At 45.0% G+C, this 23,019-nt stretch overlaps 2 protein-coding genes across 2 annotated transcripts; both read right to left on the bottom strand.

The window, feature by feature from the left end:
• Positions 1-2,784: 2,784 nt before the first annotated feature.
• Positions 2,785-8,437, bottom strand: ctsa (cathepsin A). Its single transcript, XM_040040962.1, has 14 exons — positions 8,309-8,437; positions 7,004-7,170; positions 6,822-6,933; positions 6,693-6,743; positions 6,532-6,618; positions 6,299-6,454; positions 4,796-4,972; positions 4,612-4,703; positions 4,428-4,506; positions 4,204-4,352; positions 4,044-4,119; positions 3,788-3,877; positions 3,601-3,702; positions 2,785-3,131 (listed from the first exon to the last, which is right to left on the bottom strand). Exons 2-14 carry the CDS (start codon positions 7,168-7,170, stop codon positions 3,048-3,050), a joined length of 1,422 nt encoding a protein of 473 aa, XP_039896896.1. The 5' UTR covers positions 8,309-8,437; the 3' UTR covers positions 2,785-3,047.
• Positions 8,438-15,295: 6,858 nt separating this feature from the next.
• Positions 15,296-22,357, bottom strand: snrpb (small nuclear ribonucleoprotein polypeptides B and B1). Its single transcript, XM_040040924.1, has 7 exons — positions 22,222-22,357; positions 18,109-18,260; positions 16,700-16,811; positions 16,463-16,615; positions 16,250-16,379; positions 15,517-15,648; positions 15,296-15,433 (listed from the first exon to the last, which is right to left on the bottom strand). The coding sequence occupies exons 1-7, from the start codon at positions 22,222-22,224 to the stop codon at positions 15,393-15,395; spliced, it is 723 nt and encodes a 240-aa protein (XP_039896858.1). The 5' UTR covers positions 22,225-22,357; the 3' UTR covers positions 15,296-15,392.
• Positions 22,358-23,019: the final 662 nt, after the last annotated feature.

The following is a 23,019-nucleotide window of genomic DNA, read 5'->3' as shown; positions in this document are numbered from 1 at the left end:
CATGGTCAGAGTGACCCTCATCACTCAGGACACTCACACAAAGACTGTATTCAGACAAAGTCCTTTTGGACTAGCTCTTTGCAAACTGTTCTCTGTTGTGTGCCTTTCTCTGATTTTTGTATTTATTCCTGCTGTCTACTATTTATATTTTATTGTGGCACAGCTGGTGTGGAGCACCCACACTTTCACTGTACATGCCCAATGACAATAAAGGGCTATTCTATTCTATTCTATTCTATTAAATAGACATGGGTATATAAACCTGTTTTACTTTGACTCCACACCTGAACAGAAAATGAGGTCAAAGTTCAGTGTCGGATTAAATGTGGGGGAACTATCAGTTTGATATAATCATTTATATTGAGAGCTCCAGCAGATTTTCAGTAGTAGGTCAGCAGTGTGGTTGAATGTGTCGTATGGCGTAACAAACGGATGACACGGTGCTGGTTGAGTGGAGACGAGCGAGCCTGAGAGCACTGAAGCTTTGAGTAACACAAAGTTAGCGTACGTCAGTTTATTCTGCAGGAAGTTTCACAAATACTTCACATCATACAGTATCAGTATCTGACGATATCACATGCAATCTATAAAGTCACTAAGAGCAATGCTTTAACCCTGACCTCTGTTCCTGCTCTCCTGTCATGTTCCTCTGAGTGAACTTTGGAAATACAGCGAGTCTGCTCGCTGAAGGTCCAGGCGCTGTATTTTCAAACAGTTTGTGTGTTTGCTATAATGCTGCATTTGAAACTGCCTGACACAAAGTCATTACCGTCTCTATGCTCGTGTAGCAGGTTGAAAAAGCTACATGTTTATTTTTGTAAGAAAACCAATTACCCCCTTATTTTTTGTTTATTATTGTGACTTATTTTGACATTGTTATGTGTGCCAGACCATGGTTATATTTCATTATGCCAGTAGATGGTGCTCTTGCACTGCTGTGGAACTACCAGAGAGACTCTAGCTATAGGCTCTGTGCTCGCGCAGCTCAGAAATAAATGAGCTCCGGCCTGAGCAAGACACTAACTTCGGTGTCCTCGCTATTAATCCACAGTTTGCTCATATTTGGCTACGCAGTGCTCGTGTGCCGCTTGCTGCCGGTCCAGATTCCCCTAGGTCTGGTGCCGGTAACACTCGCTGCTCTGCTAGATGCTGAAGTGCTACAACCACAGCTTGTAGGCATCTGCAGCATGAACGCTGTCCTGGATCGTTCTGTCTTTAAGCCCTGAGATATAAATGATGCACCAATAGGACTGTCTTTACCCATTATTGTTTCTCCATTGATGATGATGATGGTGGTGGTGGTGAATCACCTACTTTTAAAAAAACTAAATAAACAAGCGAGGGGATCAGGACAATTACAGAGGCCTGCGTGATAAACTGAGGGATTTCCACACAGATTTAATAACAACATGGACATGCAGGAAGACCGTGTGTCTGATGGCTTCATAAAAATGTCCCTAAATTACTGTCACACTCGTGGTGCTCACCATGGTGTCCTGTTAGACTTCATGACTGTGGAGAAGAGCTCATATAAAATCATGCATGCCTGCAGGGCACTCGTTCCTCCTTCAGCTCCTTGATTCATCTGCAGTCTGAGACACACTAGCCTCCTCCACCACACCGCCAACAGCCGCAGCGACAGAATGATGTCAAGTAACTTTAGTCCACATCTTTAAAGAGCCTGATTTGGTTTGTCACACTGCTAAAGACAAGATGTAAAGTCCATCAGGTGAGAGAGCAAAAGGAAATTCTTATAAACAGCAGGATCATGTCAACACAAGGAAAAGCTCAGCGCTAATCATCAGACACATTGAACACCAACCAACTCAAAACTCATCTGTTCAAATCTGCATATTCACTGTGAATCCACTGTTTGTTTTATCTTGTGCTTTGTTTTATTGTTCTTATCTTGCCATTGTCTCTTATTGTAAAGTGTCCTTGGGTGACTTGAAAGGCGCTCATAAATAAAATTGATTATTATTATTACCCTGAATTATTTAAACCTGAACTTTGTCATAATTTTGGTTAAATGTAAACATATTTGTTTTATGTGTAAGATAAATACATGCATATCAAAATAAGCCAGCGACCTCATGTTTACAGGCAGAGTCACTGAGCCTGTGAGGACACTGCAGGAACCCTGATGGTTCAGCCTTTTAGAAACAGCTCACCTGTTCTGACTGTTGGACAGCCTCTGAGTTCAGTCTGCCCCCTGCTGGTCAAACAGGGCGCAGACTTTATATTATATATTCTACTCTACACATTTAAACAGCTCCACGTCTCCTCTGTGCCTTTGGATCCAGGTGTCACACAGTCGTGTTCTCAGAGAGTTCCTGCCGCTGATCAAATACAGTACTGCAGCATTATTACAAAAATCACTGAGAAATTGTTTGTTCTCACTAAAGACAGGCTCTACCTGCACTCGGCCACGCCCCCGTTTGTACATAAAAAGGAAACAGGTGGAGCTGGAGGTGACAGAGGAAACGAGACAAAAGATGTTTTATGATTTTGTGCATTCTCAGTTTTTCTTCTTCAAACTGGAAAAACGTCTGCATGTTTAACGGGCTGCTCGATGTGCAGCTCATGTCACGCTGCAGAGGACCCAAGATGGTGGTGGAAGGGGGTGGAGTCTGTCCAGTTAAACATAAGATGAACCTTTATTAGTCCCACACGTGGGAAATTTTTGGTCACAGCAGAAAGAAGGAGCTGCTCAGTGCTGTCAGGGTGTCCTGCGTGCGCTGGGAGACGCTGGACGCCATTTAGAGACGACATCAGAGACGAAGCTCGTTAAAAATCAGTTTTTATTTCCCTTTAAATCAAACAAGCAGCAACTTTCTCATTTACAATAAAAAGAAAGAGTGGTGGCAGTGCTCATTTCCATGGCAACCAAGAAGATGACCAGGTGACAAGCTGGTCCAGAGGAGTGACATGATTGGCTGAGGTCTGGAACGTGGTTGCAAAGCAACACAGAGGAGAGACGTGATGATTTGTTGACAGTGTGAGAAAAATAAATCAGATTAGAAGCCTGACAGGTCAGGGGTCAGAGGTCAGTAGGGCAGCTTCTTGATGAATCTGGTGAACATGGTGAAGGCAGCAGCTGGTTTGTCTGTTGGAACCATGTGACCTGAACCCTGCGGGAAGACAGCGGCACAGGTCAGAACAGTCGCCAGAAATCAGGCCTGAGGTGTTCACACGGAAACGCCCCGAGGCGGACGAAACGCCCCGAGGCGGACGAAACGCCCCGAGGCGGAAGAAACGCCCCGAGGCGGAAGAAACGCCCCGAGGCGGAAACGCTGGCCGTTTCTGCCATCTGGTAGATTTTCTGTGAAGTGCAGTAAGTGTCAGACTACATTCACCATGTGCCATTTTCTTCATCTACAAAGACAATTTGATTTGACGACGTTTAAAAACAAACAAACTGAAATATTAAAGCAGATTTACACCAAACGAGACATTTTTGTTTGTTTCTTCTTCATAAATAAAGATACTGTAGAAACCTTAAGTGGTCCGATGACGAAAGAAAACAGCTGACTTGAAACAGAACCCCGCCCCAAAACATGACATCACACAGTCAGTGAGGATGATGAAGGTGGCGTTTACCTTCACGGTGAGGAAGACAATGTTATCAAACTCTTTGACGAAGCCGCCGACTTGCTGACCGTCCACATCTTCGTAGATCCAAGGACGCCTCTGGACTTGCACCTGAGACACAGGTAAGCACACCTGAGAGTCAGCTTATAGATCAGGTGACTTTGCGGAGGAAAACTCAATAAGATCTGAACTCCACCTGCTGCTGCAGAGACTCCACAAACCACTCGTCCCCCATGAAGTTGCACGCCATGTCCACGTCGCCATTATACACAAGGATGCGGTACTTCTGCACAGAGAACACAACCGTCAACACCTTCCAGTCCATATTAGACAGGTGAAACAGGTGAGTCCTGTTAAAGGCTGGAAACATTTACACTGGGGGAAAATGAAAATTTAAAAAAATAAATAAATAAAAAAATAAATAAATAAAAAATGGGCGGAGCTTCACTGACTAGAGCGCCGAGCAGCTTCAGGTACTGTTTCCTGACATCCATGTAGAGCCGACCGTAGTTCCGGTTCACCTCAGAGCTGCGAGCACAGAGCGGAGAGTCAGTGAGTCAGCACAGGTGAGGTGGACAGGTGAAACAGAGGTCAGGTGTGTGCCTGTGTTACCTGCAGATGACCCAGTCCAGAGCTTTGGGGCTGATGTGGAGGGCTTTTCTGACCAGCGGGTTGTTCAGGTACAGGTTGGAAGGGGTGGAGTTGGTGCAGGGGGGGTCCAGGCGGACAGACGGGAGCAGCGCCGCCAGACTTTTGACTTTCTAAAGTGAGAGAACCACCTGTTCAGGTGAGCGCTTTATAGATACTGTTTGGATCATCGGGTGACCTGAACTCACCTGCATCCACAGCCGGTTCCACTGATGGTGAATGAACGAGTTTCCCAGATCTCGGATCACCAGCTGGCCTCGCTCGACACTGACAACAAACAGGAACACACCTGTTTGAGCGCCATACGTGCTGCAGGTGAGCTCACGGACAAAAAAAAGATCACAGGCCGAACGTTGAAAGGCCACAGCTCACCTGAGTCTCTGCGGGACTCCACCTGGGCAGGAAGCGTACAGGTTGTATATGTTCAAACCTGAACTGTAGACGATGGTCTGAACCTCCCCCACCTGCAGAGGAAACGGGCAACACCTGAGACATAAAACCAGAGAGCCTACAGGTAGACGTCGGGTGCACCGCAGGTGAACCGGGTCGTACTCACGCTGTCCATGCAGTTCTGGTTCGGGTTGTCATAGAAGTTGCATTTCCCGTTGCTGCAGCAGTAGGTCTGAAGCTCCGCCCACAGGTGGCTGCCAAGCAGGCCGTGGTAGTAGGCAAAGTACACCAGAGAGTTGTCGTTCATCTCGTAGCTCGACATTCCATTCCCCACGGCGATGCCCTGCACCACAGGTGAGTCGGGTGAGGCAGGCATGAGGAGGCTGCTGATGTTTCCACAGCCTGAATATGACACGCCTGTTTTTACCACAGGTACACCTGCTGCAGCTTAGGTGGGACACCCATTGATCACATGGTCTACAAGCAGCACGTCACAGGTACACCTGTCTGCAGTGTTTTCTAATGATGTCGCCACAGGAAGCACGTTCAAAGTCAACAGTGTCACCACAAACTCAGGTAAGAACAGATCTTTTTAATGCTTTGAGTGAGTTTTTCTGTGATTTGTAAAGAAGACTGCTACTAATAACAATAATAACACTGAATGGAAAGGTGGAGGCTTTATCCAGGTTTGGAGCAGCAGCCTGAGCAGAGAAGCCCAGACCTCCCACACCTTGGCCACCTCCTCCAGCCCACCTGAGCAACATTGAGGCGTTCAAAGACCAGCCGATAGAGTGATCTCTCCATCGTGTCCTGGGTCCGCATCACCTCACCTGCCTCGTTTTCATGTGGAGGAAGCAGCTCTACTCCGAGTTGCTCTCCAGTGACATGTCTCTAACCCACACTTCACAGAAGCTCATTTCAAACCTCAGAGCTCACCACTGAAGCTGTTTATTATGGTGTGTGTGTGTATATATATATATATATATATATATATATATATATATTTTTTTTTTTTTTTTTTTTTTTTCTTTCTTTCCCCCAGTGGAAGCAGTAACGCTGTGCAGTCTTTGGAAAGCCATTTTCACAGGTGCATCAGGTATGGTACAAACCACTGCAGCACAGTACCTGTAATACCTACAGCATGTTCTAATCGCTCTAATAGGATATTATGGTCGACAGTATCGAACGCTGCACTGAGGTCTAGCAGGACAAGCACAGAGATGAGTCCACTGTCAGAGGCCATAAGAAGATCATTTGTAACCTTCACTAAAGCTGTTTCTGTGCTGTGCTGAGCTCTGAAACCTGACTGAAACTCTTCAAATAAACCATTCCTCTGCAGATGATCTGTTAGCTGTTTGACAACTACTCTTTCAAGGATGTTTGATATAAAGGAAGGTTGGAGATTGGCCTATAATTAGCTAAGACTGCTGGGTCTAAAGATGCTTTTTGAGTAAAGGTTTAACTACAGCCAGCTTGAAGGCCTGTGGTACATAGCCGATCATTAGAGATAGGTTGATCATATTTAAGATCGAAGCATTAATTAATGGCAGGACTTCTTTGAGCAGTTTTGTAGGAATGGGGTCTAAAAGACACGTTGATGGTTTGGAGGAAGCAGTTACTGAAGTTAACTTCAGAACTGTTACCTGCTGTGTGTCAGGTGCGTCATTACCTGCAGGTTGAGGCTGGCGTCCTCCATCACTCTCTCAGCGAGCGTGGGGATGTAGATTCCTCCGTAGCTCTCTCCGGTCAGGAAGAGCTCATTCTTGCTGTACTCTGGAAACAGGCGGAAGAACTCCTTCAGGGCCAGGTAGTTGTTCATCGACACCTGCAAAGAAAAAGAAAAAGCTGAACACCTGACCTCCGGGCAGCCAACCGGCAGCTGAGTCACTGAGGGTCACTGACCTCTGTGTCATTGGTGGCGTATTTCTGATCGTCCGAATACGAGAAGCCGACTCCTACTGGGGACTCCAGGTACAACATGTTGGTAATCTGCACACAGATAGTCGACCAATCAGCTTTGACCTCAGCCGTGCGACCTCAACAAAAGTCACATGACAGCATACCTTGTTCCAGGCATACGGGTTGTACTCCAGCGTCGCACCGTCGCTCTGGATCTGAAATGACAAAAGGTCAGAGGTCAGGTGTGGAGTCACAGTATACCTGTAGGGGGCAGGTGGGTAGAGTTCACCTACCAGGAAGGGTCCATGTTCGGTCAGCAGTCCGTCCAGCGAGCTGCAGCCGGGGCCACCATTCAGCCACAGCACCAGCGGGTCCGAGGACGGTTTGTTCTGCGACTCAACGAACCTGAGAACAGAAGAAGTGGTCAGCTGACGGTCAGGTGAGGCGTGTCTTCAGGCGTGTCTCAGGTACTGACCAGTAGTGCAGGTGTTTGCCGTCAGCCACACTCAGGTATCCAGAGTACTGCTTGAAGCTCGGCTGTTTCTGCAGACCTGGCAGGTACGTGATCTCGTCGGCCGCTGGGGCCGCTTCCACGCCGAGCCACGCGGACAGGAAGTAACACGACAACAGCAGCAGCTGCATCTGATAGCAGACAGGAAGTAAAAACATCCAATAAAAATGCTCCTCCTGAGATTTCACCTTTATAATACTGAGGTAACGTCCTGCAGCTGACGTCCACGTGTTCCTTTCACTTTTGTCACACGATCACATGACACACAGCACAAATGATGTCATCTCTCCTGCAGGACGTTACTGATTAGCTCTGTCAGTTTTACTGACTTTGAGCAGGTTATCACGGACAGATCACCAGAAACAAAACTGATCAAATGTGATTTCACAGAGCTGTCGGAGCCCTGCCAGAAAATAAAATAAATAACCCTAAAAAATCCAAACAAAACAAAAAAAAAAGTAAAACTAAATAAAAAAAGCAGGAGGCTGTCCTCAGCATCAGCCTTTCAGAAAGGAAACAAACTAGAAATTAAACCTCAGTGATGATGTTAAAGTTTTAAAAGGGTTTTTCATCACATCCAACCCTGATTTTAAGAAAGCGAACTTAAAACGCAAAGTTCAAAGTTCACCCGTTCTCTGAGGCAAACATGTAAAACACGAGCACAGCAGGATCTCACACGCACACGTTAAATTAGGCAGAAATTTAAATGAAGACTGGTGGGTTCCTCTGACGGCCACGAAACACGTGATTTCAGCAGGAAGTGAGGTTTGTGTTCGCGGACTGATCACGAGACTTTCTGATTGGGGATCGATCAGAAGTCACGTGATTACTTTCCCGCTGAATGAACGAAAAGTTACGATTTGGTTGAAAAGTTGATTCTGTTCATCTGGACGTTTTACTTTCGGACGTGACTGAGCATGCGCCAAGAAAATTTACATTTGCGGTTTTTTGAACGGAGTTTGGCAGAAACACGCAGTTCGTGTCAGAATAACTGTTCAGCGACCGGAAACGGGTTTCAGTTTCAACACGAAACGTTTTCGACTCACAATCAGCTCGATTATCGATCAGAAAGCGATCAGTTTCTCAGAGTGCTCGTTAACTGTCATGAAACAGAAGGCAGTGTGTGTGCGCGCCCTGATACTCTCTCTCACACACACACACATTTTAAACCCGGAAACGGGGACTATCACGCGCAGCATCAACTTTAACGTCTTAAATCAGACAGAATCCAAACGGACCTCTGAATGGAGACCTCCCTCTTTCACTCACCTCTTCTCTGCGCGTCCACCTGCTTCACCTGGGCTCGTGCTCTGCAAATAAATTGGACACACCACGGTGAAGGAAAACAGCAGGTCATATGACAGCGGCAGGTCACATGACCCCTCCCTCCCCTCGTTTTTTTTTTCAAACTTTATTTGTAGGGTTTTTTAGGATAACCTTTTTTTAAATTAACGATTAAGAACAATACGAATACAGACTCTCGAAGAGGATAAAACAGTAGAAGAACATTCAAAACAACAGAAAGAGCACCAGAGGGGTGTTAAAAGTGCAGAATAACAACAAAAACCTTCCAAGAGTCCGTAAATCCCTGTTACAGTGTTCTAAGTCGGAAGGCAGCCTGGCCCTACCAAACTTTATGTATTATTATTGGGCTGCCAATATTGTGACAATATCCACCTAGATGCAGGCTTTTAGGGAGGGCAGAGGGCCGCCTTGGTCCACTATGGAGCTAGACGGTCATCTCACTATATCCCCTGTTGCAATAATGTGTTCAAGTCTACCAGTCAGTCACAATGTTAATTTTAAAGATCCTGTGGTTAAGAACTCTCTCAATGTCTGGTTTCAGTGTCTGCTCCCCTGTTGCATCAAATCTTTTTTACCAGCTCTGAGCGATGCAGGGTTCAAGGTTTGGTACAGCAGAGGAATTATCTGCTTCTCTGATCTGTTTGTTAAAGGGTCATTTTTATCCTTTGAAACATTATCTAAAGATTTTGGAATCCCAAAGACTCACTTCTTTAGATATTTACAAGCGCGTAGCTTTGCAGTTAAACACTTCACTTCATATCCAAGTCTACCTAATGACTGTCCACTTGAGGATTGTCTGCAATTTCGACTTATTGCTAGAGGCCACATCTCTCAAATATATAGCACACTGCAGCATATAAAGGCAGACTCTGTGTCCACAGCCAGGAACGCCTGGGAGCTGGACTTAAACCTCCAGATCCCAGACGACCTATTGGACCTTAGTGTTAGCAGGATCCATGAATCCTCAATCTGTATACGGCATTGTATAATACAGTTTAAAATTCTTCACCGGGCGTACCTAACCAAAGCTAAACTAGCCAAAATATACAATACCTCTGATGATAGATGTCCGAGGTGCAAGCAATCACCCGCCACTATGAGCCATATGTTCTGGACCTGCTCTGATTTGAACTGGTTAAGTCTGGTTCTGGGAATTCGTTTTTAAAGCTCTTTCATATGTGTGTGGGAAAACAATTTATCCCAATCCGATGACAGCAGTCTTTGGTGTACTCCCAAACCAACACGGGATAACTTCTTATCAAATGAATGCAGTGGCTTTCTCATCTCTCCTGGCACGCAGGCTAATTCTTCTTAATTGGAAGGATTCAGGTCCGCCAGTGTTTGTCCAGTGGGTGAGAGAGGTGATGAGGTGTTTTCAGATAGAGCATCCGAGATACAGTTTGAGAGGGTCTCAAAGTAAATACTACAAAAGCTGGTCATCCTTTGTTGAATATGTGGAGAAGTTGTCATTTACTGAAATATGATGTATTACTGCTTTTATCTGTGTTTGGGGGTTTTTCTCTTTCTTTCTTTAAAGCCACCTACTATCTGTAGCAAGCCGGAAAGAACTGCGCACAATGCAGCCCCCTTTTATTTATGTATTTATTTTATTCTATTTTTGTTTGTTTTGTTTTTTGGTGGGGTTTTGGTGGGGTTTTTTTGCCTTGTTCACATGGTAGTATTTTTTGTTTGTGCCCATAGATTATACATTTTCCTGCATCCAACTTGTTTGCCACTGCGTGGCACAACCGGTTTCACAATGGCAGTGTTTGTAATCGCAATTCGAGTTATATTTTTCTGTACTTTTCTCACATTGGAAAATCATAAATAAAGTTGTCCAAAAAAAAAAGTGCAGAATAAGAAAAAGGGAGCACAGGATAAACAAACAAACACTGGAGGCAAAGATGGAAACAGTAACAGATGACAAACACATCGTCTGATTTCAGTTTCTTTAGTCACATGATGTCTAAAGTCACTAATGAACCATGTGACGGACGGTTTACTATTTCTCCACTTGCTACAATGTATATGGTATTTACCTAATGTTAGTCACAGCAGAGATACGTGGATGTAAATGATCCGTATAGAAGGTAACATCAAATATATTAAACTGTGGGATGTCATTGACTTTCAGTGATAACCAGCTGTGCAGTTCTTTTTCTTTAACTCCATTTTTATTTATTTTTAATGAGCAGTGATGGATCCCACACTTCCTCCATACAACTGTGCCCACATGTACAAGCAGACGCTCGCTCGCACAGGGCCAGTGTCCAGCTACAGCATGTTAAAGAAGGCAAGCATACATACATAGATACATAAGCACTCTTTGGCCTCATATGAGGCAGTCCTCCGGTCTCCCCGTTCCCTGTGCCATCCATAAATAAATGTGTGTGTGTGCCGAGAAAGAGAGCTCCCAACACTAGGTGGCGCTCTTCACTGTATTAACAAAGGCAGCATGGGTCCCCCGTTTCTCAAAAACAGGTCTCTGTAGTCTGAGTATGTAATGTGTTCCATCAGATAGGCACCACACACTTTCTGGATCCAGATGTTACATGTGGGAGGTTCTGGTTTTAACCACCTGATAGTTCTGGTTTTTAGGGCTGCAGTGAGTACTTTATTTAGCTGCTGAGTTTTGGCTTTGCAGTCAGTAAGTTCTGGACTCCTTCCCAACACTAGGACGTCATGGAATATTTACTTTGAAAACTGCCTCCAGTTTAGGGCAGAACCCAAATATATGGGTATGGTTGGCAGAGTGTGTCCCACAGTTGCTCCAGCATGAACATGTGTTGGGCCCATCTGAGCGGTTCTGCTGTTCTGTAGAATCTGGTGATAATTTTCCATCTAAACTCTCTCCAGCTGACCAAAAAACAGCTGATACAGGATCAGAAAAAGAGCACAGGTCCACCTCAAATGTAAACCTCCTCAGATACTGGGTATATATTATTAATTACCTTAAAATGGGTTTGTTTAACTTTTGGGGGAACAGGCCACTTAACAAATTCCGAAAACGCTTTTTCCATGAGTGACTGATGCCCGTGAAGGCCTGCAGACGTCTACCCAAGTCAAACTCATGGAAAGGAATTGATTTGAAGTTCACACTAATAAACTTATTGTTACATTTGCTATCATTTAAATTACAGTTTCCCATTTTTAAACTTGGCAGCGCTGGTTTGACGTCAGAATATAACAATGTGTTGCATATTAGCTGCTTCAGAGCTAATGGGATAGCGTGACAAGCCTTTCTGTAATGTTTTAGTGGGCAGTCTAAATTGTTTCTCTTCAGAAAAGATACAAAATCCAATAAAGCACCATTAGAGTCCAACAAGTCAGTTACAAACAAGATGCCGCTCAAACCAGTTTCTGATCAATAATAACTTTCTGTTAGTGGTTTAAGTCTATTGTTCCACATTCTCAACATGTGGGGAGAGAAGTTGTGCAAAAATCATTTTCCAGGCGTAAAGAATCTGTTTATGGAAACTAGGTAGTTTAACAGGAATTGTACTGATCTCAGTCACATCCTAATAAAAAATCAATCCCTCGTAATTCCTTGAATGAAGATCTGAGAATACGACACCACATGGAGTCAGCATGTGGGTGACAGATTAGTTGATGAGGTACATTGTAAATAAGCACTGTAGAGCAATGATCTAATGTGATCCCAGAAAAAGGAGTAAAATTCCACCGTTAGCCCATCAGTTCCTGCTGATTTGGGTATTTGTTCGACTGCCTTGTCCAGCGCTTCTGTTGCAAGTTTACCCTTCATATGATCCTTCACACTTTCGTCCAATGTTCCAATAAAGCCTCTAAGACTCTCAGGAAACACAGTACCATTCGCCGCTGAATAGTTGGACTTATAAAGGTTGCTGCAGAATTGTAATGTTTCTTCATTTACTTTGTCTTGGTCCTCAGTCAAATCTCCTCAATATCCAGTGATTGACTCTTCTTTTCAGTGTTTCTCTAAATTAAAGACGTAGGAAAAGTTTTTCTCTCCCTCCTCCATCCATCCAGCTCTTGAACGAACATAGGCGCCGTTGGTTTTCTCTAACAACAGTTTGTCACATTGGGATTGAAAATTATTTAGTTGTAATTGTTCATCCAGTGATGAATCCTGTTTCCAGCACAGCTTGTTAATGCCCTCAATAATGGTTTGTTGCTCCTGTCTTTTCTGTTTATTGGCACATTTGCTCATTTGAACTGCCGTCTGTTTCACTTGGACTTTGAACCATTCCTATTTGCTCACTTGTGACAAATCCAGTTGGTCTATTTCCACCATTAGATTTTTCACTTCAATACAGAAGTTGTCATTATGCAGAAGGCTGTTATAAAATTTCCAAGTAAGAGATCGATGTCTCTCTTCAGTTAATGAGATGGACAAGGAAATCAAACAGTGGTCAGTAAGAGGCTGAAACTTCACACCTGGAGATGTCATTCATCAAACTGTTAGATCTTAACCAGTAATCAGTCCTTGAACATTGACCATTGTTCAGTTGAACCAAGTATAATGAGATGCAGATTATTCAGCCTCCAACAGTCAGTCACACAGGCTGTGTCCCAATCCAGCGACCGCACGCTGTGGAGTACGCGCAGTTCGTGCACTACGTATGGCGCGTGCTAGGAAGTACGAGAAGTGCGGAAGTGAGAGGCTTGTGAAACAGGCCTTCGTCGCGCTGCTCAGGTTGACTAGCAACTATGATACTAACCGCGAGAAACGTTTCATACAGCTTTGTGTGATAGAAATGAAGGAGAAAAGTGTTTTGTTGTTCATTCATTTTTATGACCTCACTTTGATTAGTTGAGGCTGAGGCCACAGTAAAAACATGGTTGTTGGGCTTCATTCCTGTGCTGAACAGTCGTTTAAGATTAGCTAGTAAATAACAATTAGCTGATGTTGTTCATGCGACTAAAGTCATCTCACTGTGGTAATGTAAATATAATATGGCCAATATTATAGTATTGTCAGATTATTATTAGTTATTACAGCAGAGCTTGAACTCTGGGTCAAAGATTCAAGTTGCAGTTATTTATATTTCCTATCACCTTAAATCTTCACTCAAAGACGAGTATCTGTGACAGTGTATATATAGATGTATTATATATGAGACATATTGTTCGTTTAATATGTTGTCATTACTAAATTTGTCTCAATGCTTACATATATGTGTAAAAAGCAAATGTACGAGCTGTGATAACTGTGTCTGATAGAATGAAGGGTAGACTGATATATGAAATATTCCTTTATTGGGTGAGAAAATCAGACCATGTCATAACTGCTGTAAGTCACACAGAATAGATATCAGAGCCTTAAACAGGCTGACTTCTGCTAAATGGGTCAAACTGGGCAGAAAGTAAACAAACACATAGCATCCTTATAGAATATGATGTAACACTATAGATCAACTTAGCTCAGAATATATAAAGCATATAAACAGTTACAGCAATATGATGCAACAAACACAGCAGCTACTGATCCAAAATACTCAAAGCTTCATAGAACTGAAACCAACATGTATTTTTAGCTCCATTCTGCTGCTGATACATACTTTAGGTTTCTGAACATTAAACTTGTTGCTGCCTTTCATAGTGTGTAGCTTGAAGGCCCTGAGTACTTTCTCCCACACTGAAAACACTGGGATGATAACATTATTTGAACATTACCTAATAAGACTGATTCAGCACAGACAGTTATGTTAAACTTTCCTAGCAGTCCTTCACAAACAGGGAACAGTCTGTCTATTCTCTCCATCTGTCAGCTGCTGCTGGCTCTTCCTCCTCCTCTTCCTCACACACTGCTGAGTTTGTCCTGGTGGATCATCAGGGGTGCAAAGCCTCACAGATGATGTGCAGCAGTGGCTCCCTCAGTCTGTCCTCACTCTGGACACTTGCAGTTGTCACACATGGAAATCAAATGTGTGATAAGCTGCAGGATTCAGACACAAGTGTAACTTATAAACACATGTTCATACTTTTATTCCACAATCAGAGAGAAAGAAACAGAGAGAGAGTGCAGGACAGACAGACAGGTGACAGTCTCAGGTGTACACACTGCTACACAACAGCACCAGAGAAGCAGGATTTAGTGTTTGTGTTATTACTAGTGCTGAACAAGAAGAGTCCCAGATGGTGCAGTGGACACATGTGTGACTCCTGTGATTAAAGCATCTTTCTTTCTTTCAGCTTAACGAGTGAACCGTCAGCTCGTTCAAACACACGTTAAAGTCCGTTTGGTACTTACTTTTGAAAGTTCACTCTTCGGCCGCTCCGCTTCTGCCGTATTTTTCGGCTAAATTATCCACACCCAGCTATGAATCGTGGGATATATGGGACCAGGAAGTATACACCGGACCACACTTCAAATTTGGGGAAATGGACGGCGCATTTGGAGTACAAATAGCCGTCGTCGCTGTGACGTAATAGGTCTCAAAATGCGTACTCGAAGTGTGCGGTCGCTGGATTGGGACACAGCCATGGACTGACTTTGGAGACCGAATTAATACTTTCATCTAAAGCAGGGGTGGGCAATTCCAGGCCCCGAGGGCCGGTGTCCTGCAGGTTTTAGATCTCACCCTGGGTCAACACACCTGAATCCCATGATTAGTTCATTACCAGGCCTCTGGAGAACTTCAGGACATGTTGAGGAGCTAATTTAGCATTTAAATCAGCTGTGTTGGTTCAAGGACACATCTAAAACCTGCAGGGACACCGGCCCTCAGGGCCTGGAGTTGCCCACCGCTGATCTAAAGGAAGCACTGAAGCTCCTTTCCTTAGTGTTTGGAACAGCTGATTATCGCCGCCATGCAGATACTTTGGAGCACGTCTCTCAGTGAGAACCCTTCCTGAGCAAAAGGGATGATTGCAATGCACTCAGACGCCACAGGCTCCGCCTTCTGCTGACACCCCCTAGGCTCTGATTGGCTTCTTGAAGTGATAACCATACAAACTACACAAACTAAGTGGAATCACACTGAAAAACTTTATTTAAAAAAAACACAAACCAGAAGTTGAAAAAAAAAATCTATACAACAGGTGTGTGTGAAGGGGTGGAGCCTCTTCAGGGCCGTGGGGGAGGTCTCATCCCAGGAGGAGGTGGTCCTGAAAGAGCAGAGCACAAGTCACATTGGTCTGATAAATACCACGATGTGATCCAATTGGGTGTTTCCAGAGTGAAATCTTACCTCTCATGCCCGGCGGAGGAGGCCTCATGCCTGGGGGGGGCATACCCATTGGAGCGCCGCGACCCGGACCAGGTGGCATGCCCATTGGAGGACCCATCGGTGGTCGCATGCCAGGGGGCGGTCCCATCATACCTGCAGAGAGGGGGGAGAGATTAAAATGGACCAATCATCAGGGAACAGCTGACCCTGTAAGAGAGTAAACTGATTCTTGATAATGAAGAGGATGATCACTGATCACATGATCACTGAGCAGCGCTTTGTTTAAGAGGCTCCTCCCCTTGTGCTCACAGAGGGCCACAGAGCAGAAGCCTCACACCTGGGCAGGTGATCACTCAGTCTCCAGGTGAAGAAAAGGAGAGGAGCAACGACCGCACCAACAGAGACTCCTCAGCTTGACGCTGTATGCCCGCCATGTTTAAACTACGAAACCTAGAGTACGGACTAACGAACCCACATCTGACTCCTCCCACTGATTTCTCCTTCTGCTGTGATTTTGTTTATGCAGGTCACATTCTGATGGTCAGCGCTACAAACTACAGGTCCAGGGTCTCCTTCTCTACAGGTGACAAAGGAACCACTGCAGCACCATGAGGAGACTGCAGGTCACATGACTGAGGAATCTGAACGCACCTGGTGCCTCACCTGTAGCTTCTTGGGATTTTATTTGTTTTTAAAGAAACATCACATCAAACTTGGTCTTGTTGCCAAGTTGTCTTACAGTGACATCACTGACCTGGAGGTGGGGCTCCTCTGCCCATGGGGGGCGGGGCTCCTCGCCCAGGTGGGTACTGGGTCGGCGCCCCAGCGATGCTGGCGCCTGCTGCTGCGGCGGCAACCGTCCCTCGACCCTGCGGCGTCATCACCTGCCCAAACACAGGAAACTGTCATCACTGAGCGTGCTCAGACACACACACACACTGAGACCAGCTGGCATCACCATATTTACCTGCTGCGATGGTCCGCCCACACCTCTGACCGGCCCCGCAAGGCCAGCTGGTGCCTGAGGCATCGGAGCACCAGCGGGAACGCCGCGACCTGCTGCCCGCCCCACGCCTGGCCCTCCTGCCACGCCTGCCAATGGGACACGAGCGATCCCCGTCTGTAGGAGAGGGGTCAGAGGTCAGAATTAATTCAACACAAACAAACACAGTTTCACGAAGCTCCTCCCGCAGGGGCCACTCACATCCTTAGGGGGCGGGCCCTCCACTGTCATGGAGACCAGGTTCTCCCCCCTCAGCAGCACCAGACCCAGAACACGTTTCTCCTCACGCTCCGGCTGCTTCGAGTTCTTTGGCCTGAAAAACACCCAGAAATTAGTCACGGTGTGGTTACAAATTCATGGGCTGCATCCTCCTGAGGACCCGGCCTTCGCGGTCTACGTGGGCCGGGTCCTCAGAAGGTTGGGTATGCCGGAAGTGCGAGGCTGTGAAATGGAGCGGTCTAGCCTTCACATTAGCGTCACTGCTGACTCAGAGGAGTTTAATAACCTCGGCCGTCTGCTCCTTGCTTTCTGAAATATAACAGGACACTGGAGTAAACTCTCAACCGTCTCACACGTCTGTTTAATCAGTTTTCTGTTTGATGTTTATTCAGCTGTGTGAAAACCCCGGAGGAACCCACCGGGGGGATTATTAAAGTTTTATTTAAAATCTAATAACTTTGATCTCAGCCAAACGGATTTACTCAGGAACAAATAAAACAAGTTATCCAAGTGACTTATATATCATGTTTGACCTGAGTAGCGAAAGACGGCTGTGATCTGAAAACGATGTGCCGGGAGTTTGCCTGGCACATCGAGCTGGTGGGTAGCAGACGTCTCCGAAAACGTTGGAGCAGTTTTGCAAATATGTGATGTCTTGATAAACAGAGCAGATATTTGATTTTACACAGCTACTTTCTCGCCTGAAAATATCTTCAAAGTTTATTTTGTGACCCAGAAAGAGTAATAAGAGTAAAATTAAAACTTAGTAGCGGTCGCCATTGTTGGAAACTGCAATTGGCTGGGCCACGCTATGAATTCTGGGATATGGTGGGCCACAAAGGACACACCCGACCCATCCTTCAAAAAACGTCGCGTCGCTGTGACGTCCTCAGAAGGATGCAGCCCATGAATTTGGACACCCCTGTGTCGTTCAGTTGCAAAGATGAAATCAGATCAGGGTGAATGAATGCGATTGGTTGAAAAGGTGTTCAGGTGTGTGCACTCTGTCTCTATCAAGATGTGGGACAGGAAGCGTTAATGTTTCCATGGATACAGTTTAAAGCTACCCCGCTCTGATGTGCAACCATCACCTTAGAAACAAACAACAGCACTGAGCACGCTCAGACAAATCATTCTCTGTAATTGAAATGTTTATTTTCCCGCTCTGTGCCAAAAATCACCAGTTTCTGCTGCTTCAGCTCAGACACTTATGTGACTGTATCAGATTACACTCACGGGGATCGCTGTCTGTGGAAGACACCTTATAAAACCCAGAGTTAACCCTGGCTAGTGACATGCAGCCTCTGGTTCGATTGGTTTTCTCTGTGTGACTTTTAACACCTGTAGCTCCACCCCTTAATCCAGTGTATAGGCAGAGCCAGATCACTTACTTGATCTTCCTGAACTCATCGCAGTCACACAGGATGAGGTTCATGTGTTTGTCGAAGGCCTTGAAGGTGCCGATGAAGATCCGCCCATCCTGCAGGATGCACCTCATCCTGAAGTCGATGTGCTGCAGCATCTTTGAGCTCTTCCCCACCGTCTGACCAATCAGAAAGAGGGGCTGTGTTACATCATCATCATGACTGACCATTGGAGCCACCACATTACATTATCAATACCCTCATCAAAAACATCAATATCATCAGCATCTGACCAATCAAAGAGACACGCCAATTCCATCATCAACATCTTCTTTTAGACTCCTCAGGAAAGTCTCCAGTTCTCAGAGCTAAGACAGGTAAGGGGTCAGAAACCAGGGGCTCCCCATCAGCATATCAGAGGTTAGGTGTCTTCACCTCAAGGGCAACGTGCTTCAGTGATGAGACGCCCAATGGCATTCAGCCAGAAACAAAAACAAAGTGGGCGGTCCCAAGTTGAACTTCACAGCTTTGAGGTGAGCGACCAAACCAGCCAATGAGAGCAAGGCACAAGGCATTACAAGGCAACTGCAGCTGAGGGGACCTCCACAAGACTGACCTAACAGAACAACTTCCTTTGATGACAGAAATATGTCTGTGAAGGTTCTCAGCCATTCAGGTCATCGTAGTCTAAGGAGCTTGGAAAGAAAAGCGAAAGAAGCAGTGTATCAGAGAAACTCAGGAGTTTTCTCCAAGCACGACATCCCGGTGTATTTCAGACCCAGAAACACACTCAGACTCAAAGTGGTTCGTCCCAAAGACAAAACTCCAAAACACAAACTTAACAATGTGGTGTTTGCTGTACAGTGCAGCGAGGAATGCCCAGACCTCTACATTGGAGAGACCAAACAGTAGGGCTGCACGATTAATCATTAGAAAATCGCGATCTCGATTCATACTTATGTGCGATCTCATTTCCAAATGACAACGATTTAAAAACGACGACGACTGTACCGCATTTTGATCCGGGACGTACTCTGCATGAAAACAAGCGCTCACTCTTCCTGCTCAACAAATGACAAGGGCGGAGCCTTATACCATGTGATACAGAAGCTGTGCCGTGTGATGCTAAAATTAGCAGGGAAAAAACAACAGAGCAGTGTTGCCAACTTAGCGACTTTGTCGCTATATTTAGAGAGTTTTCAGACCCTTTACCCTTTAAAAAAAAGACGTGAAAACGCGTATCGCTTTTACTCTTAACAAGCAGCAGGTGCTGTAACGCAGTCAGTTCTTCTTTTACTCCTATGCTGTTTTGTGGATCGCAAGGTTTAAAACCACACACACACACACACACACACACACACACACACACACACACACACACACACACACACACACCACCAGAGCGCCTATTTTGGGTCACTTGCCGGTCCAAGCCCGGGTAAAGGAGCAGGGTTGGAATTGTGACATTAAAAAACCAATAATTGCTAAAAGAAATTTAATTTGTAGTTCTAAATAAACTCTAAATGCATTTAGGACGTTTTTTACTCACTTTATGTCTCTTCCACGATGTTATTTCTCTCTCCAACAACGTAGGTTACAATTACATTAGCATGACCAATTATGCAAATTAGGCGATGACGTCATTTAGCGACTTCTAGCGACTTTTAGGACAGCCAATAGCGATTTTCCTTACTGAGGAGTTGGCAACACTGCAACGGAGAGCACGTCAGGGATGACGAGAAAGTGACAGGAGAAAATCCGTTCCGGTCAACCACCCAAACACCAATAACGGGAACCTTATACAGCGCTTCCCTATACACGTCGAACTCAAAGACATTACAGAGGCTATCACTTATCACCTGACCAAAGATATGGCTCCCATCAACACTGTGCAAAACGAGGGATTTAGGAAAATGATCAACACCCTAGACAAATGCTACACAGTGCCGTCCCGCAACTGTTTTTCTATTGTTGCACTACCTGCTCTATACACGCAGCGTCGAGCAACGGTGGAGACGGAATTTCAAGCAGTACAACATTTTGCAGCAACAACAAAACGTGAGACATTTGTTGTTTTTAGGTTTATTTATTGTTTTTATGTTCAGTCTCAACTGTTACGAAGTTGATGTGCAGTTAATAAGTGCAATAAATATTTATACTGGAAAAGAAAATCGTGAGAGAATCGTGATCTCAATTCTAAGCCAAAAAAAAAAAAAAAAAAAAAAAAAAAAAATCGTGATTCTCATTTTATGCAAAATCGTGCAGCCCTACCAAACAGCCACTTCACAAGCGCATGGCACAACACAGAAGAGCCACCTCCACAGGACAAGACTCAGCTGTCCATCTGCATCTAAAGGTCAAAGGTCACTCTTTCGAAGATGCCAATGTTCACATTTTGGACAGAGAGGACAGATGGTTTGAAAGAGGAGTGAAAGAAGCATCTGTGTCCACTGTGAGCGACCATCTTTGAACAGAGGCGGTGGTTTACGACACAAACTGTCTGCCATCTATAATCCAGTTTTGAGATCCCTTCCCAGACGCCTTAACGCCCACTCACATCCTGGGCCATCTGACCTCAGGAAATCACATGATAAGGTGGGGCCAGGTTTCACAATGGAATTTCCCCACGGGGCTCAATAAAAAGTGTACATTATTTTTATTATTAGTCCCTCTTTGGGGGGGAAACTCCCACGGGGTTTAAATCTGGGACTCTCCACCATTTGACTCTAGAACTGAAGAAGCTTCTCGGATGAGAGGTGAAACGTCTTCAAGCAACTTAAAGAAGTCCAGACGCTTTTCTTTCTAAGCTCCTAAGACAATGACAGAGAAACAAAGCTCAAACTGTGACCGGGACAGGAAGGAAAGTGGTCACTGTCCCACCGGTTCAGAATAAAACCCTGCTGAACTAACAGAGACTACAGTAAACTGAAGCTCAACTTCTGTGGGAATGCTACGTTCTAACTGATGTTACTGTACACTCCTTTTATTCCTACACCGCAACCTTCCACGCCAAGTTTATGCCAACCCAATGTGTAGTTACATTTCTCAGGAGGTGCACATCAGGTTATGGCTTAAGTTACAATGCAGAACTGAAGAATAATTCACCTGTAACCTGTGTCAGCACGGGTCGATAAGGTGTTAGAGCACACAGGTGCTTTCATAATAAAGGGTCAGCACATATCAATAAAACAGTAGAACTCTAGATAGTGTCTTCCATCTAACCTGCAGGCTGATTGATAATACTTTATTCATGGAGTCTCCAAAAGTTGATTCTGTTCATCTGGACGTAGCGTTTTGTGGGAGAAACGTTTCATCACTCATCCAAGTGACTTCTTCAGTCTCAGCTGACTGCAGGTTTCAATCTTATAAACAGGACATTTGCATGACTGAAACCAGCCCACTGAAGGAACAATGGGCTGGGAGCTCAGTTCCTTAATCATAATTATGCAAATTCTCATGACCATTGATCAACAACTACTAACCAAAACCCACTGATCAAAGACCACTGATCAATGGCCATGAGTACCATTCACAGAGAGTTGGGGAATGGCTGCAATCACAGCATTGTAAGATGGCCAAAGATGTAACCTTAGGCCCCCTCCTCGATTCAGAGATAGTTTTTATTCATGGAGCTGGACTGGAGCAGCAGGGATCGAACCAGCAACCTTCCCATGCCCTGCTTTGTTCCTAAACTACAGCCACCCAATGCTGCAAGCCCCTTTCCCAATAAAAGTGCACCACTCTGACCTGTCTGTAGCACAAGTTAAATATAGTTATTTCAATAAAGTTAGCTCGACCCTGTTAGCCGTTAGCCTCTCTGTTTGCCACCGAGTTCGCTCATCGTGTGCGCCACTCCAGCAGCTCGGGAAGATCAGGCCTACCGGCACGGAGACCAGAAGAGTGTCCCGGTAAAATCCGGACTCTGCCCCCGGAACCCCAGGTCTCGGTTACGCCCCGAGGTGCACTCGAACTCGGCATTGATGATAGAGCCGGGTCTGATCAATAACACCCCCCCGCCTCCCTGACGTCTGTGCGACGTTCCCTCTCCCCGCTGTAAACCCTTAAATGAGCGGTAACTGAAACGATACCGCGCTGTCCGCAGCGACAGGGACCCGAACCATCGCCGGAAACGGTACTCACCATGTTTGCGATTCCGATGGCTCTGATTCACACCGGATTAAAAAATTCTGACCCGCGGAGATCCCGCCAGGCCGCCTTTAACAGGAACTACAGGAAATGACGCACAGCCGACCGGAAACTGTGGCAACGCCGAAAAGATTCCCCCTGTGCGAGGAACAAAAAGTTCCTGCGCGAAGACTGAAATTGTTAATCACGTTAATTAACGTTAACAAGTTCAAATAAAGTTTCACGTTCACCGCTCACGGATCGTTTGCATGTACGTGCTTTCTGACGTCATTAAAATAAAGAAATCTTCTGCAGTCAGCGAAGCAGCTTCACTTTGATACTGAATCACCAAACAGCTGGCTGCTGGTCTGAGATCAGCTAAATGATTTTACTACTGCAAATTTTGGTACCCGTCTGATACCAGGTGAACCCAGGGCCAGCACTGATGTAAGGAGAGCAGTGCGTCCTGATTTATGAGATCTAAGGCACTCAGCTCGGCTGCTGTAGTTTTAAATGTGCTAAATGATGTAAATAAATCAGTGCCCACAGACATGTTTTATGTTCTTTTTTTTTTTCCATTCAAAACTTTATTTAAACCTTTTTTTTTTTTTTTTTTTTATTGCTGTCTGGTTTTATTACTATGTGCATATTAGTATTGTACAGCACTTTAAAAACACACCTGTGTTTTAGACCAAAGTGCTATATATATATAAATAAATAAATAAATAAATAAATAAATAAATAAATGATGATTTAAACCTCAGTACAATACAAAATAGAATTACACAGTACCATATTAATGGTGTTGTACTT

Source organism: Simochromis diagramma, unplaced genomic scaffold, assembly GCF_900408965.1.
Source record: "Simochromis diagramma unplaced genomic scaffold, fSimDia1.1 OVJJ01000296.1, whole genome shotgun sequence".
Classification (NCBI taxonomy): Eukaryota; Metazoa; Chordata; class Actinopteri; order Cichliformes; family Cichlidae; genus Simochromis; species Simochromis diagramma.
This window is presented reverse-complemented; position numbering and strand designations above follow the sequence as displayed.

Excerpts from the sequence above, each read along its gene's own strand:
- ctsa (XM_040040962.1), bottom strand. The coding sequence starts at position 7,170 with ATGCAGCTGCTGCTGTTGTCGTGTTACTTCCTGTCCGCGTGGCTCGGC. Across the intron at positions 6,619-6,692 it reads ACCCGTATGCCTGGAACAAG|ATTACCAACATGTTGTACCT; the intron begins GTATGCTGTCAT and ends ATCTGTGTGCAG. Across the intron at positions 4,507-4,611 it reads GGAGTCCCGCAGAGACTCAG|TGTCGAGCGAGGCCAGCTGG; the intron begins GTGAGCTGTGGC and ends GTTTGTTGTCAG.
- snrpb (XM_040040924.1), bottom strand. Across the intron at positions 15,649-16,249 it reads CAGAGGAGCCCCACCTCCAG|GTATGATGGGACCGCCCCCT; the intron begins GTCAGTGATGTC and ends CCCTCTCTGCAG. Across the intron at positions 15,434-15,516 it reads TCCTCCGCCGGGCATGAGAG|GACCACCTCCTCCTGGGATG; the intron begins GTAAGATTTCAC and ends CTGCTCTTTCAG.